The sequence below is a fragment of the Mytilus edulis genome, chromosome 11, assembly GCF_963676685.1.
Source record: "Mytilus edulis chromosome 11, xbMytEdul2.2, whole genome shotgun sequence".
Taxonomy (NCBI): Eukaryota; Metazoa; Mollusca; class Bivalvia; order Mytilida; family Mytilidae; genus Mytilus; species Mytilus edulis.
In genome coordinates this window covers 14,222,145-14,236,002 of record NC_092354.1, presented here as the reverse complement: position 1 = coordinate 14,236,002, position 13,858 = coordinate 14,222,145, and the positions used below count along the sequence as shown (strand labels likewise).

The following is a 13,858-nucleotide window of genomic DNA, read 5'->3' as shown; positions in this document are numbered from 1 at the left end:
TGCAAGTTTTGGTAAACTAATTTAAGATATGTTCTATATGGGAACACATTCTACTAAAAAAATAAATGTTATCAGCAGTCTCTCATCATAATGAATCGTGTACACGTGATAAGGTCTCGGATACAGTCAAAACTGGAAAAACTGTCATTTTACCATAAAGAGGGACTATTGATTCCAACCATTACTATTTCGATTCATATATATATACAGTACACGAACTTAATTATCGAACGCTGAGAGCCATGGAGAGTGTTTTAAGTTTATAACATCTATAGTGAAATTGTCCAATCGGTAATTATCTTTCTATACAAAGAAGACTTGATTAAGTTTGAAACTTCGATATAAATGGATGAAATGTGCTGTCAGAATGAACATGAACTAAATAGTCATGAAACATTTGCCACTGGACATTAGACAAACATTAACTACCAATCATGTATTCAAACCGTCATGTCCATGAATGATGACATAAGCAACAATATTTGTAATTGCATATTCATAAAGCAACAAACTTTCTGTAATTAATTTTAGTTATTTTCATTTGTGTTCTTTGTTGCATCTTTAAAAACACAACTTGTCGGTTGTCTTTTAAACAAACCAGGCAAACATGTGACATGAAAATAAATCTAGCAACAAACTCCACTTCTCGTGACATTGACACTGTTACAGGAATGTACTGGTTTTCATTATTTCTTTTTACCAGTACATTTTTGGCTGATTCTTAACGGAGAACGCACCAAACTTTACAAAGTTCTGTTTGGTTCACCCTTTTTTTAAGTGTTTAATGTATTTGCTTTAAATAATTCACTCTTCAATAAGTACAAACATTGTTGCATGAAGACAAACTAAGCTTAAATAGTCTTTTCTGTACACCACACCGAATCAACTTCGCATCTTACATACAAACTTTTATTCAGTAAAGCCTAATTGGAGCCTAAACTTTCTTATTTCCCTCCTTTGGGAGAAACACAAAGTAGCGTATCGCCATATTAGTTATTCGACAAAAAGTACATTTAGTTTTACAAAATGTTCGCTACTCGGCATCTGAATCAGATTTTCTGTATCCGGTTTGAATAAATATATGCCATTATTTTCACTAATACCAACCAACCTTGATATTCCTAAGTTGCATTACCTGTTGTCAGTCATTCGATGGACAAGGTCAATGAGTTTTGATATCTATTTAAAATTAAAGTGGAAATAGAATTATGGTCACTTTTGCCTCTTTCCAACTATCAGTAAACCCTGGGTGCATGGGAAGTCCGTTTGATTGGTCGAGGTATATAATTTTCCACAAATGTCAGAGTGGTGACGTTTTATCCGATGCCTCATGTAGAGAGAGTACCACGCTCTCTGCAGGTTAAGAAACATTGCAACAAATCTAGGGATCGTCGGTAGCATTTTGTCTGAGCCTGTTGCAAGGCAAATGTTTGTCCCTATTCAATATACCTTTATCATCCAGCAGCACTCCAAGTTTCATTGACCTTTTTTTAACCCCGGATGGTATCTATTACAGTACCTACCTATTGTATTTATTGTTAAATTGTTTTCGCATGTAATATTTGTCACTGTACATTAAGCAAACTTATAATATTGTAAGTACTTCATGAATTATGTTATTATAATTATGAGGACTCTCATTAGGATTTGTTTTAACTAATGATATTATTCTCTTGAAATGAAGATAATGTATTTCTTCGTTCATTTTTCCTAATGTGCTTCGTCTATTATATGCATTTTCAGCTCATCTGGCCCATCATTTGGCGTCCGTCGACCGGCGTCGTCCGTTAATTTTTACAAAAACCTTCTCTGAAACTACTGGGCCAAATTTCAAATTCAACCAAATTTGACCACAATCATCATTTAGGTATCAGCTAGTTAAAAACATGTGTCCGATGAACCGGCCAATTAACCAAGGCGGTGGCTGGCATGGTGAAAAATAGAACATATGAGTAAAATGTAGATTCTGGAATATATCTCCAAATCCAAAGGATTTAGAGCAAATCTGAAATAGGTTTAAATTGTTTACTAGATCAAGATCTTATCTGCCCTGAAATTTTCAGACAAATCGTACAACCCGTTGTCGGGTTGCTGCAACTGAAATTTGTAAATTTTAAGGAAATTTTGCAGTTTTAGGTTATGATCTTAAATATTATGATAGATAGAGCTACACTGTACGATCTACAAATTCAAACATGACCAAAATGGTCAATTGACCCCTGGATTTTTCTTCTCCCCTGAAACTACTGAGGAAATTTTAACCAAACTTGGTCACAATCAGCATTATGATTATGGTATCTAGTTTTAGAAATGTGTTTGGTGACCCTGCCATCCAACCAACATAGCAGACATGGCTAAAAATATAACAAAGGAGGGAATCGCAGATTTTGACTTATATTTCTGAAACTAAAGCAAAAGAATAACGGTTGCATTATTTCATGCATCAATTATAAATAAAAATATCAGGAAAGCGACACAGGCTCCTTGCAGCCTCTAGTTGTGTGTCCTTGTTACATGTTTATTGTTATAGAGATTATAACACAATGTTGACTATTGTACCCCTAATTTTGACATTTTTACCTATTATGTTTGTTTTAATTTGTTCACATATTGTTGTCAATATAGTGGAATTTTATACGACTGTCATGCAAGGGAGAGGTTCAGAGAATATGTACATTATGTAATGAGGGAATAGGGATGAGTTTCATATATTGTTCATCTGTAAAAATGCTGATGCAACTGCTCTTAAATCAACGTTTATACCAAATTATTATGTTATGAATCCAAGCAAGAACAAATTTACTGGCTTGTTGTCGATATGTAACGTACAAGTTCAAAGGAAATTATCAATTTTCGTGAAGAAAATTATGAAATACTTTAACTAATTATACCAATTGTCCTTTATAATATACTATATGTATTTATGTTTCGTCTGTTCTGTCTCGCTATGTATTATCTCATGTTTGTATATATTGTCCTGTTGTACACCTGTATGAGTCTGAGGTTATGAATAAAATCTTTAAAATCTTGAATCTTGAAACTATATCTATGAAACCATATTTAAACTACCGTTTATAAGGAAATGCTTTTACCAAGTCAGGAATATGGCAGTTGTTATCCATTCATTTGATGAGTGGGCTTTTGATTTATCCATTTGACTAATTTAGACTTTCCGTTTTCTTCGGAGTTTTGTATTTTCATATCTTACTTTTTATTATAATATTGTTCAATTATATCCATGTAGGACTAATGGGGTGTCGGACTATTGGGTGTCGGAATAACGGGGCTGGAACACGTGTACTATAAAGTTGAATGGACTGATCAATATTCATGTCGCTGGTCAAGGTAGTTAAAACTTCCATCGCCGTATTCACGTACATGATTGTGTTCTTGATTATCCCATAGTAATTCTAGCTTTTATACATGTGCATGTATTATTCATTGATTTTATAAATATATTCTTAGACAACGTCCTTCACCTGATTATTATGTTAACTTATTTGGTCCACGGCCGACACTCGGCTAACCGAGAGATTGGTCGGTTAATCTATATTGAGTATGTGGCTATATCGGCGGTGGGTCTGTTAATCGGGTTGGCTAAAGTCTGTTAATCAGGTGTTATCGAGGAAATCATTGGAAATTCTGCCTGTTTCATTGTATAACTTTTTAAATATATGTTTATCATAAAAATTATTCATGTCTAACAAAACAATTCAATGTACTGAATCCAGTGGTGTAATTATTATTTTTCTAGCTTCGATGTACGATCTATAAAATGAAAAGGCGTGTTACTCATCAATAAATTTATACACATTTTACACACACAAAATGTACACAAAAAGACACGTTGGTTGAATTTACTTGCATGCGAGGGTTGAGATCTCATAAACATGTTTAACCCCGCCGCAATTTTGCGCCTGTCCCAAGTCAGGAGCCTCTGGCCTTTGTTAGTCTTGTATGATTTTAAATTTTAGTTTCTTGTGTATAATTCGGAGTTTAGTATGACGTCCATTATCACTGTACTATTATGCATATTTTAGGGGCCAGCTGAAGGACACCTACGGGTGCGGGAATTCTCGCTACATTGAAGACCCATTGGTTGCCTTCGGCTGTTGTTTGCTCTATGGTCGGGTGGTTGTCGCTTTGACATATTCACCATTTCCTTTCTCAATTTTGATATTTTGAACATCGAACAAAGACAGGCGTTATGTTTGTCAACCAAATTGATATCATTGTGTGAAAAATCTACACAAAAATCTGTATTTTGGTGACATAAATCAATCTTTATTTAAAACCTGGTCTGTTAATGGGTCGGATGTATAAAACCCGGTCTGTTAATTGGTCTGTTAAGAGTTATGAATGGCAATAAAAGTATAATTTTATTGCTGTATGGGGTGTTATCGGATCACATGGGTAGGCTCAAGACGAGTGGCTAAAATATACGGAAACAACACATGAGCAATGAAACATAATATATACGGAAACACTGACATGAACAATGAATTTAGGCCATGAATATTGAAAACTGATATAAAAAAGTGTAATATTAAAGTATTATTATACATCATGTTAAAATGCCATATTTTGATTGCCTAATACTAAGGTGTTAATTAACTCTATCACATGGCTGAGCGGGTGACAATGTTTTGGAATGTCACCCTCTCGGCTAGACCAATCAAAAACGGGCAGTTTAAACGACAATGATTTGAATCTACATCAAGTTATTTTATAGACAATGTTTAAAGTTCTAATTTACTATACAACGAAGCGTGGAACGACTCAAACTTATTTCTTTTACAATTGTTGGAAAAACGTATTTCACTTGTTAATATTTTTACTTTAAAACCTATAAATCATTGTGTGTTATGCTTATTGTTGATATTAAACGCATTCGTTCACCATCGATGGGTTTCAACTGGTGATGTACATTTCATCATGTTCATTGTGATGTATATTTCTCAGCCAGATATGAGGCCTTTTAAAAGGGATATTTACCCAAAATTTAAATAAAATAAATAACAATAACAAAATAACAACAATTGAAAATATTTTTTTTCTTGATAGCAGAGCTTTTTTCCCGTTTCGGGCCTAATCCTTGTATCGTTTATATGTCAAGTCAATGCACTACTATTGTCTATTTACTTCACTTCTGATGATTTTTCAGATACCCGTTACGCTGTCAAGTACGTGACTACATAGAAAATACTTTATAATAAAACTCATCTGTTAAAGAAAATGATGATAGGACATTCATTATAATAAATCAAATATCACATAATTGAGAGGGTGATAGAGCAGATCGGTATCCCTCGAAAAAACATTGTCAACCTCGGCTTCGCCGCGGTTGACAATGTTTTCTCGGGACCAAATTTGCTCTATCACCCTCTCAGCTATGTGTTATTTATATCTTATCACATATTTGTTACGGATACGGATACATTTTTAAGATTTACCTGTTATGTTTCATTAAATTGTTATAATTGAACTTTTTTTCCCTCTTTTCTGCAACACTTAAATATGTGATAAATAGCTTAAAGATTATAACATGTTTTTCCATATTTGCCCTGGTATCATCCCTCGACCCATATCGGCCCTCGGCTAAAGCCTCGAGGCCGATATGGGAGTCTCGGGATGATACCAGGGCTAATATAGAAAAGGGCATGTTATAATCTATACATATTGATTTCATCCAAGAATGGTCGCATATATCATGTAGATTCTGTTTAGGTTGTCATGAATGACACTAATTTGTATCTAAATTGGTATTAACCAGTATATAAATCAGAGATAAACGTCGTAATGTAACTAAACATCAGTAAGTAAAATATATTGGGATGCTAGAATATATAAAGAATAAAGAAATAATAATGAGTAAGATAAAATAAAATGTAGAGAAAAGTAACAGACAATTTAAAGAATATAGAAATAAACAACACCCCCAATCCGGACCCTCATTGTATACACGAGAATCTGGATGGAAACACAGAATATATAGAATAATAGATAAGGACAGTAGGAAGTGATGCATTAATAAAAAAAAAGATAGAAAAAAATAATTATTTGAGAATAAAGACATTAAACACCCCTGGGTGTTGAAACAGTAACGGATTGCTATGTACTCATATTGGTAATAAATGCTAAAAGTTTACATGCGGACAACTGCAGTTCTCCTCTGCACTTATGTAGAAAGAAACTAAACGGAATAAAATGAATTAAAACTTAAGATAACCAAATGTAGCTGCATTCGCTCCTTTCCATTTACTTCTTTAGACTGATTTGTAAACAACAGATGATTCAGTAATAGAAGAAAAGAACCAATCGGATGATGTTGACGATTTAGAGTTTAACGTCCAGTGACAAATATCATGTGCATATGAGAACGACAACACGTTATATGTACCCTGTGTTGTATTAGAAAGACACTTTCGGACGGATTTGAGAACGTGCTACTTTAAACAGACACAAAAATTAAGGCTGAAGAAAACGTTAATAATAGATATTCCAGCAGGCAATCCATATCCATATATTGAAGTGACACACCCCTTAATAAAATGCAAAGGAAGTCAAAATAAAAATGTTCTTACTAGAAGGATACTGTTGCAGCGTATTGTCATTTTTTTTGCTCAAGAGCATCTCATTCTTAACTTTTTCAAAGGGAAAATATAAAGGTAGCACAACTATTGTCGTGGCTAAATAACTCTTAACTGACACAATTTCAATTGTCCAACCCATTAACAGACTTTATTCCCATAATGTTCACTAAAACGTAGTATTACTCACGTTATATTACAATTATGAAATATTTACTAATTTCAATTTATATTTTAGAACCAAAGTACGATTTTGTGTCCTTTAAATGATATCTAAAATTGTTTTTTTCGCCTTTCATTACAAAAATTGCTATGCGTATAAGCATAAATACTACATACTTGCGCGACGCCTTTTAGTTTTACTGAAAACTGCGCAGACTATGAAATGTTTTTATCGTTGGAAAATGTTCTATGATATATATCATTTTGTCAGACACTTTTCTTTTTTTGATTTGATTCTTATAATGTACCTAAAATCTGTATATTAAATAGATTTTAATATTAAAATTGTGCGTTTTACTCTTAACAGACGTATAACCAACCCGATTAACAGACCAACCGCCGATATAGCCGCATACTCAATATAGATTAACCGACCTATCTCTCGGTTAGCCGAGTGTCGGCCGTGTGGTCGTTAACAGCAAATTAATTGTACTAAATTATTTGCAGATGGATTTGATAAATTAACTAGAAGAATTTAGAGTTTTGTTGATTATAATATAAGTTCCCAAAATATAATTTGTAAAATTACAGATATGAGTTTTAGGCATTTGATTAGGGACCCGTTTTGAATTTTCCTCGGAGTTCCGTTTTTTTTTATTTTACTTTTTTTGAAGCAAAGACTTACAATCTCTTTTTCATTTCTTTAGGGATATAAATGAAAATAAAAAATAGTACACAAACTCGGACCAAACTTCAATTTGAATCGTATGACAAGGGTCGAAATTAACAAAGCTCTAAAGAATGTTTAAAATATCAAACCACACCCTACGACCATTTGATAACAAACTGTCCCATTCAAAGAAAATAGCAACGGTCTTTTAATTCAGGCCAATAATATAATACGAAAATCAATTATGGTAGACAGCAAAACAATGGAATTAGTCAAATAGGATTGAAGGAAATTTTGTTTCCCAACTTTGATTGATTCATTGTTGGTTGTTTAGCGTTAAGTGATAAGTATTTCGAGACGAACATACACTAACATTAAATGCAATAGGAAGCCATGTTATAGTCGCCATCCAGGATAGAGGACAGAAGTTGTGCCTTGCAAAATGCCACGAACAGACGTTCAAACAGCGTGGCACACGATTTATTTGCCACTTCGGATTTCACGTCTCCAAATAGAAATATGTTCACGTAGGTCTTCTTCTGACCTTTCAAATGCGTCTGCTTGGGTGTGCGAGATGACACAGATGACTCCGAGTTTTCAATCCACTACACTCTTTATAAATTCCTAGAATTTAAATTAATTCTTATATTGTTCATTAGACAATTATGCTTTCTGCACTTCATCAACTTGGAATGTTAAAACTTGGTAAATTTGTCATTTTCATACACCCAAGATGAGATCGTGAATTGAGATACAGGAATAATGAGGCCCCTCATGGGGGGGGGGGGGGGGGGGGGGGTCCTAGTAATCACATAATCACCATTTTTTTGCCAATATAATCACATAATCATTAAATATTTGCTTATCTTTAGTAATCAAATAATCATAAACTAAAAATATAGTCCTAGGTAATCAAATAATCATGAAATATTTGGCTTAATAATCAAATAATCATTAAAAAAACGGCCAAGTAATCACATAATCAAAAACCCCATGAGGGCCCTCAATAATATTCCCGGTTAGTTTGAACAGAAAAGAGGATTTAAATTACATTCCTTGAAAGACTTCAGTATCATATCTTCTTATTCATGGTCAAGTTATACGAGAAGGAAATAGTGAGGAATTTGAGAATGAGATATTGCATAGAATTGATGAACTGATTGTAAACCTTTCTTAAGGTTTGGATAACAAGTCTCATATATATACTTCTATGAATATGATGAATAATAGGGGTATCGGGTATCTACACATATTTAAAGTTAAAACGCTTCTAATATATCAACTCTAAATATATTCTATTTTACATATCTGGTCGATAATTATAAGGTTCATGACAAAAGACAATTTAACATCGTTTGATATCAACTTGAGTTTTTAGATTTCAATAAAATACTAAAGGAGTCTTTGGTGAGGTTGTTATTGCTTTTTAAATTGAATCGTAATGCTAAATCTTTAGATCTCGGTAGTATTTTATGTTCTTGTTTGACACCTTTTTATGAAAAATGTGAAAATAACACGTTATAAATTTTATGAGTCCGAGGAACTTTTTTGGATTGACCTTCATATGGAACGCTCAAAGCCGATATTTAAAATCCAAGGATCTATAAGGACAGAATTTGTTGAAAAGCTATAAACCAAAAAGGATCTTAAAATAACCAAATCCATCTGGAGCCAACTTTTCCTGGGGAGTTGAAACCATAGTTTCTATATAATTTATAAATTGATTATTTTAGATACTTTGTAAGAAATCATGTCAGTACCGTAGTACTGACTACCGAGCTGCTGATAGCCTCAATTTTAGCTGTAGTCTGTTTTTTTTTTGCAAGAACGAATTTGATTTTCCTTGGAATCCTCTTAATTTGGAGTTTATATAGTGACAAATGGTGGTAACTATTTCATACAAATGAAATCAGCAGTAAAAGTGAAACTATAAAATCATTAATCACGTGATTTCTATAAGGATTAGGAATTAAATATATACGACTTAATTAATTTATGGTGATTCCAGCAATTTCGCATCCTTAAAAAGCATATTACTGTATAATGATATTTAACTTATCTACAATATCAATATTCAAGACGTTTTTCGTAAGTTTGAATATCAGACCTTCAGAAAGTAAGAAAATAACATCGTAACAATGAAACATGAAAACAATACTTATTCAAGTTGAATGAATAAAGTTTGTTTGCATTGCTGTTTGATGTTTGTGTAGTTCCAAGCAAGAAAATAACAAATCAAAAAGACGAAACGGGCATCTGGCGTATTAAATTATAATCATGGTAACTATTGACGTAATGGTTATTGTATGTTCACTCTCGACCCAACGCATTAAGCTAACGTTCCAAATCAAGCTCCCCTTGTGACAATGGTCGTGTTCTTATTGCAAATGTAAATGTGGAACTGGCAGGTAAATACAGGTGTTGTTTTAACTGAATTTGCTGTCATAAAATTTCGATTTTATTTTATTGAGGAATATTATCCTTAATGCATAACTCAGATTACTTTTTCTAGTCTGGATATCGCTCTTTTTTTCTTTTTTTATTATCATCTTTAAACGTTTGTATTAGATTTTGAAGGAGTAAAGCAACATATATTGTCCGAAACCTACAGCATAAAAAACAAGAAATATTGTAAACAACAAATTACCATTATTTTAGTGAATTTAACAGTTTAATATATGCCCAGTACACCAAAAATATAAACATTAATTGATTGATTGTTGGTTGCTTAACGTCCAGTGGCAAATATTTCATGAATATTCAGGACGAGAACAAGTTCACAATAAATACAATAGGTAGGTTGTTGTAATAGAGGCCATCTAGGATGATGGTCGGTGAAATTTGGACTGCAACTGGAAAATGAGGGTATATTGGATAGGGACAGAAATTTTGCCTTGCAACAGGCCACCTACGGACCCCTCAAAGAGTTGTTGTAAAGGTTCTTAACGTGCAAAGAGCGTGGCACTCTCTTTACACGAGGCATCGGATTTAACGTCCACTTCTGACGGACGTGACTGCGAACTTGATACATCCCGCACAGCCAAACGGACGCCCCACTTCAGCAAGCGTTTTACTGCCGGTCGGGAGAAGACCAAGCGACCATATGTCTATACCCCAGTCACCCTTGGGGGAAAATATATATATATGCCCAGTACACCAAAAATATAAACAACATCTATTAATAGCATACTTTTAATAAATATTGCTGTCTATATCTGAAATCCTTCGATTAGGTACCAATTCAAAACAGTTTCCAACCGGAAAATGCCCATCGAGCTCTACCGTCGCTCATAAATAGTCCTTCGCCGGCACTTGCCGACCGAATAAAGACAAAATCACCAACATTGACCTTTTCGATGACAAAGGCGGTTGAACAATCGAGATCGTTGGTGATTTCCGAATCAACATGATTAACCCCACGTTGACGTCCATTAATAACCAGTTCAACTTGTATTTCACCATGATTGTCAGCACAAATTGTCCACGTAAAGCCATACACACCGGTTGATGGTGCACGGAATGTTCCTGTGACATTGTCATATCCATTTCCGACGTTGGTGTCGCTTACATCATAAACAACCTCATGGCCTTTCCCTAAGCTAGCAGCTGTAAATCCGGATGAAATATGCGCAGAAAAGGCTACATGGTCAGATTGGTCAATTTCTGGTAACAACAATCGTTTTCTGTGTACAAGTCCTGTAAAAAAGTGGAAATGCATAAGCTTCATATACTAATTAGTTATCAAAGGTACCAGGATTATAATTTATTACGCCAGACGCGCGTTTCGTCTACATAAGACTCATCAGTGACGCTCAGATCAAATAGTTGTAAAGCCAAACAAATACAAAGTTGAAGAGCATTGAGGACCCAAAATTCCAAAAAGTTGTGCCAAATACGGCTAAGGTAATCTATTCCTGAATAAAATAGTTATATAAACTTGATGGATTTAAAGAGTTCATATCGGCAGCTATAGCTGGGTTTTGGATACCAGTGATGTTAATATTAATTAATTTACAAACATCTTTAGCAACTTGTTCAACAATTATGTTTACACCAAACGCGGGTTTCGTCTACAAAAAACATATCAGTGGCGGTCACAAAAAAAACCCCACAAAAAGTACGAAGTTTAAGAGCATTGATACTAAAGGTATTGTCAAATATAGGTAAGGTAACATATTTCTGGTCTAGACGTCGTTGGTTTGGTTTTATTAGTCATATATAAGAAATGCATTATCGTATGATTAGATAACAATAAATAAAATATGCTACATACCCAAAGACTTTAACGATGAGACACACGTTTTATGACTTTGCTCCAAGTTTTCAACCTGTATTTTCAAGCGGTGCAGTTCATCTTGCAAGTTTTTCACAACTGATGTGAGATCTAAGTCATGTGTATTTGGTTGAGATGTCACCAAGGTAAACAATAGAATTATACTGAATATTGGCATAATATTAACACACGACATAGTTAATATAATTGACAATTTCTAATCAGATATCGTGAGAAATAACATCTTGGTCTAGAGATTACACACACCTTTAATAGTCACAAGTTTATTCGGTCGTAGGTCAATAGTATTGCACTTATCTCATATCATTTAGTATACAAACATCTTTTTTTACAGCGTTACAAAAATTAAATAAACATTTTAAAGACAGTCTGTATGTCATTTGTTATCAGACAGTAATTTTTTAGTTCACCTGGCCCTAAGGGCCAAGTGAGCTTTTCTCTTCACTTGGCGTCCGTCGTCGTCCTGCGTCTGAAACTACTGGGCCAACTTTAACCAAACTTGGCCACAATCATCATTTGGGTATCTAGTATCAAAAATGTGTCCGGTGACCCGGCCACCCAACCAAGATGGCCGCCATGGCTAAAAATAGAACATAGGGGGTAAAATGGCGATTTTGGCTTTTAACTCCGAAACCAATGCATTTAGAGCAAATCTGACAAAATTGTTTATCAAGAGAAGGTCTATCTGCCCTGAAATTTTCAGATGAATTGGACAACCTGTTGTTGGGTTCCTGCCCCTGATTGGTAATTTTTAAAGAAATTTTGCCGTTTTTGGTTATTATCTTGAATACTATTATAGATAGAGATAAACTGTAAACAGCAATAATGTTCAGCAAAATAAGATCTACAAATAAGTCAAATGACCAAAATGGTCAGTTGACCCTTTAAGGGGTTATTGCCCTTTAAAGTCATTTTTAACAATTTTCATTAATTTGGTAAATTTTTACCAAATAATTTCCTCTGTTACTAATGGGCAAAGTTCATTATAGATATAATTGTAAGTGGCAAGAACGTTCAGTAAAGTAAGAACTTTAAACACATCACCATTACCAAAACATAATTTTGTCATGAATTCATCTGTGTCCTTTGTTTAATATGCACATAGACCAAGGTGAGCGACACAGGCTCTTTAGGGCCTCTAGTTTATGTATGCTGTCGTTAGCTTTTCTACTAGTTCAGTGTTTTAGTTGTTACATTGTTTTCCTCTTATGATTGATGTTTCCCTCGGTTTTAATTTGTTGTTCGTACTTGTTTCTGTTTAATAGGATTATGAATATTAAACAGCGGTATAAGGCAACAGCTTTTATAGTGAAATATTTTCATGAAATGTTATTATTAAAACATCAAAAATGATATACCCACCATTTGTTTCTTAAAATGTCCTGTATCAAGTCCGGAAAATGGCGATTGTTATATTATAGCTTGTTTCTTTGTGTGTTACATTTTAATGTTGTGGTTCTGTTCTGTCGAAGTTCTCCTCTTATATTTGATGCGTTTCCCTCAGTTTTAGTTTGTAACCCGGATTTGTGTTTTTCTCAATCGATTGATGAATTTTGAACAGCGGTATACTGCTGTTGCCTTTGTATATAATTACTGACTAACAGGGTAATTCCCCCCCCCCCCCAAAAAAAAATAAATATATATGTGATGATCTTTTGCAAAAATTCAAATACATAAAATATAAATCTATGTATTTCAATACATAGCGCTTTTTCTCAGTGCATATCATAAAAATGCTGCAGAATTATTGCAAGAAACAGTAGGCATTTCTGTTTTTCGTGAAACAAGAGGCTCTCACCTGTAATGGTTTGCGGTTTGCCATGTATACTTTCTTTGTATTGGTCATATTTTCGTCAAAAGCTTATGAATAGTACCCCTATGTCCCATATAAGCCATAGTTTCTCGAAGTACAAGGAAATTACATAAAATAATTTATACTCTAAAACTCATTCAGCTCAAGTTTGGCTGACATTGATTCAGCAGGTTCACAGGAGAAATTTTTTTAAAGGGAGGCAAACTAGATGAAAATATTATGAAACAATGTTTTAAAGGGCAATAACTACTTATGAGGTCAATTGACAATTTTGGTCATATTAACTTATTTGCACATTATTAGTACTGAATTTTATTTTGATAGAAGAC

At 33.7% G+C, this 13,858-nt stretch overlaps 1 protein-coding gene across 1 annotated transcript; it reads right to left on the bottom strand.

Moving 5' to 3' along the window:
• Positions 1–10,600: 10,600 nt before the first annotated feature.
• LOC139494760 (heavy metal-binding protein HIP-like) lies at positions 10,601–11,918 on the bottom strand. Its single transcript, XM_071282959.1, has 2 exons — positions 11,696–11,918; positions 10,601–11,118 (listed from the first exon to the last, which is right to left on the bottom strand). The coding sequence occupies exons 1-2, from the start codon at positions 11,889–11,891 to the stop codon at positions 10,664–10,666; spliced, it is 651 nt and encodes a 216-aa protein (XP_071139060.1). The 5' UTR covers positions 11,892–11,918; the 3' UTR covers positions 10,601–10,663.
• Between the last annotated feature and the right edge of the window lie 1,940 nt (positions 11,919–13,858).

Coding starts and splice junctions, on each gene's coding strand:
- LOC139494760 (XM_071282959.1), bottom strand. CDS start 11,891: ATGTCGTGTGTTAATATTATGCCAATATTCAGTATAATTCTATTGTTT. Junction 11,119..11,695: donor CTCATCGTTAAAGTCTTTGG/GTATGTAGCATA, acceptor ACTTTTTTACAG/GACTTGTACACAGAAAACGA.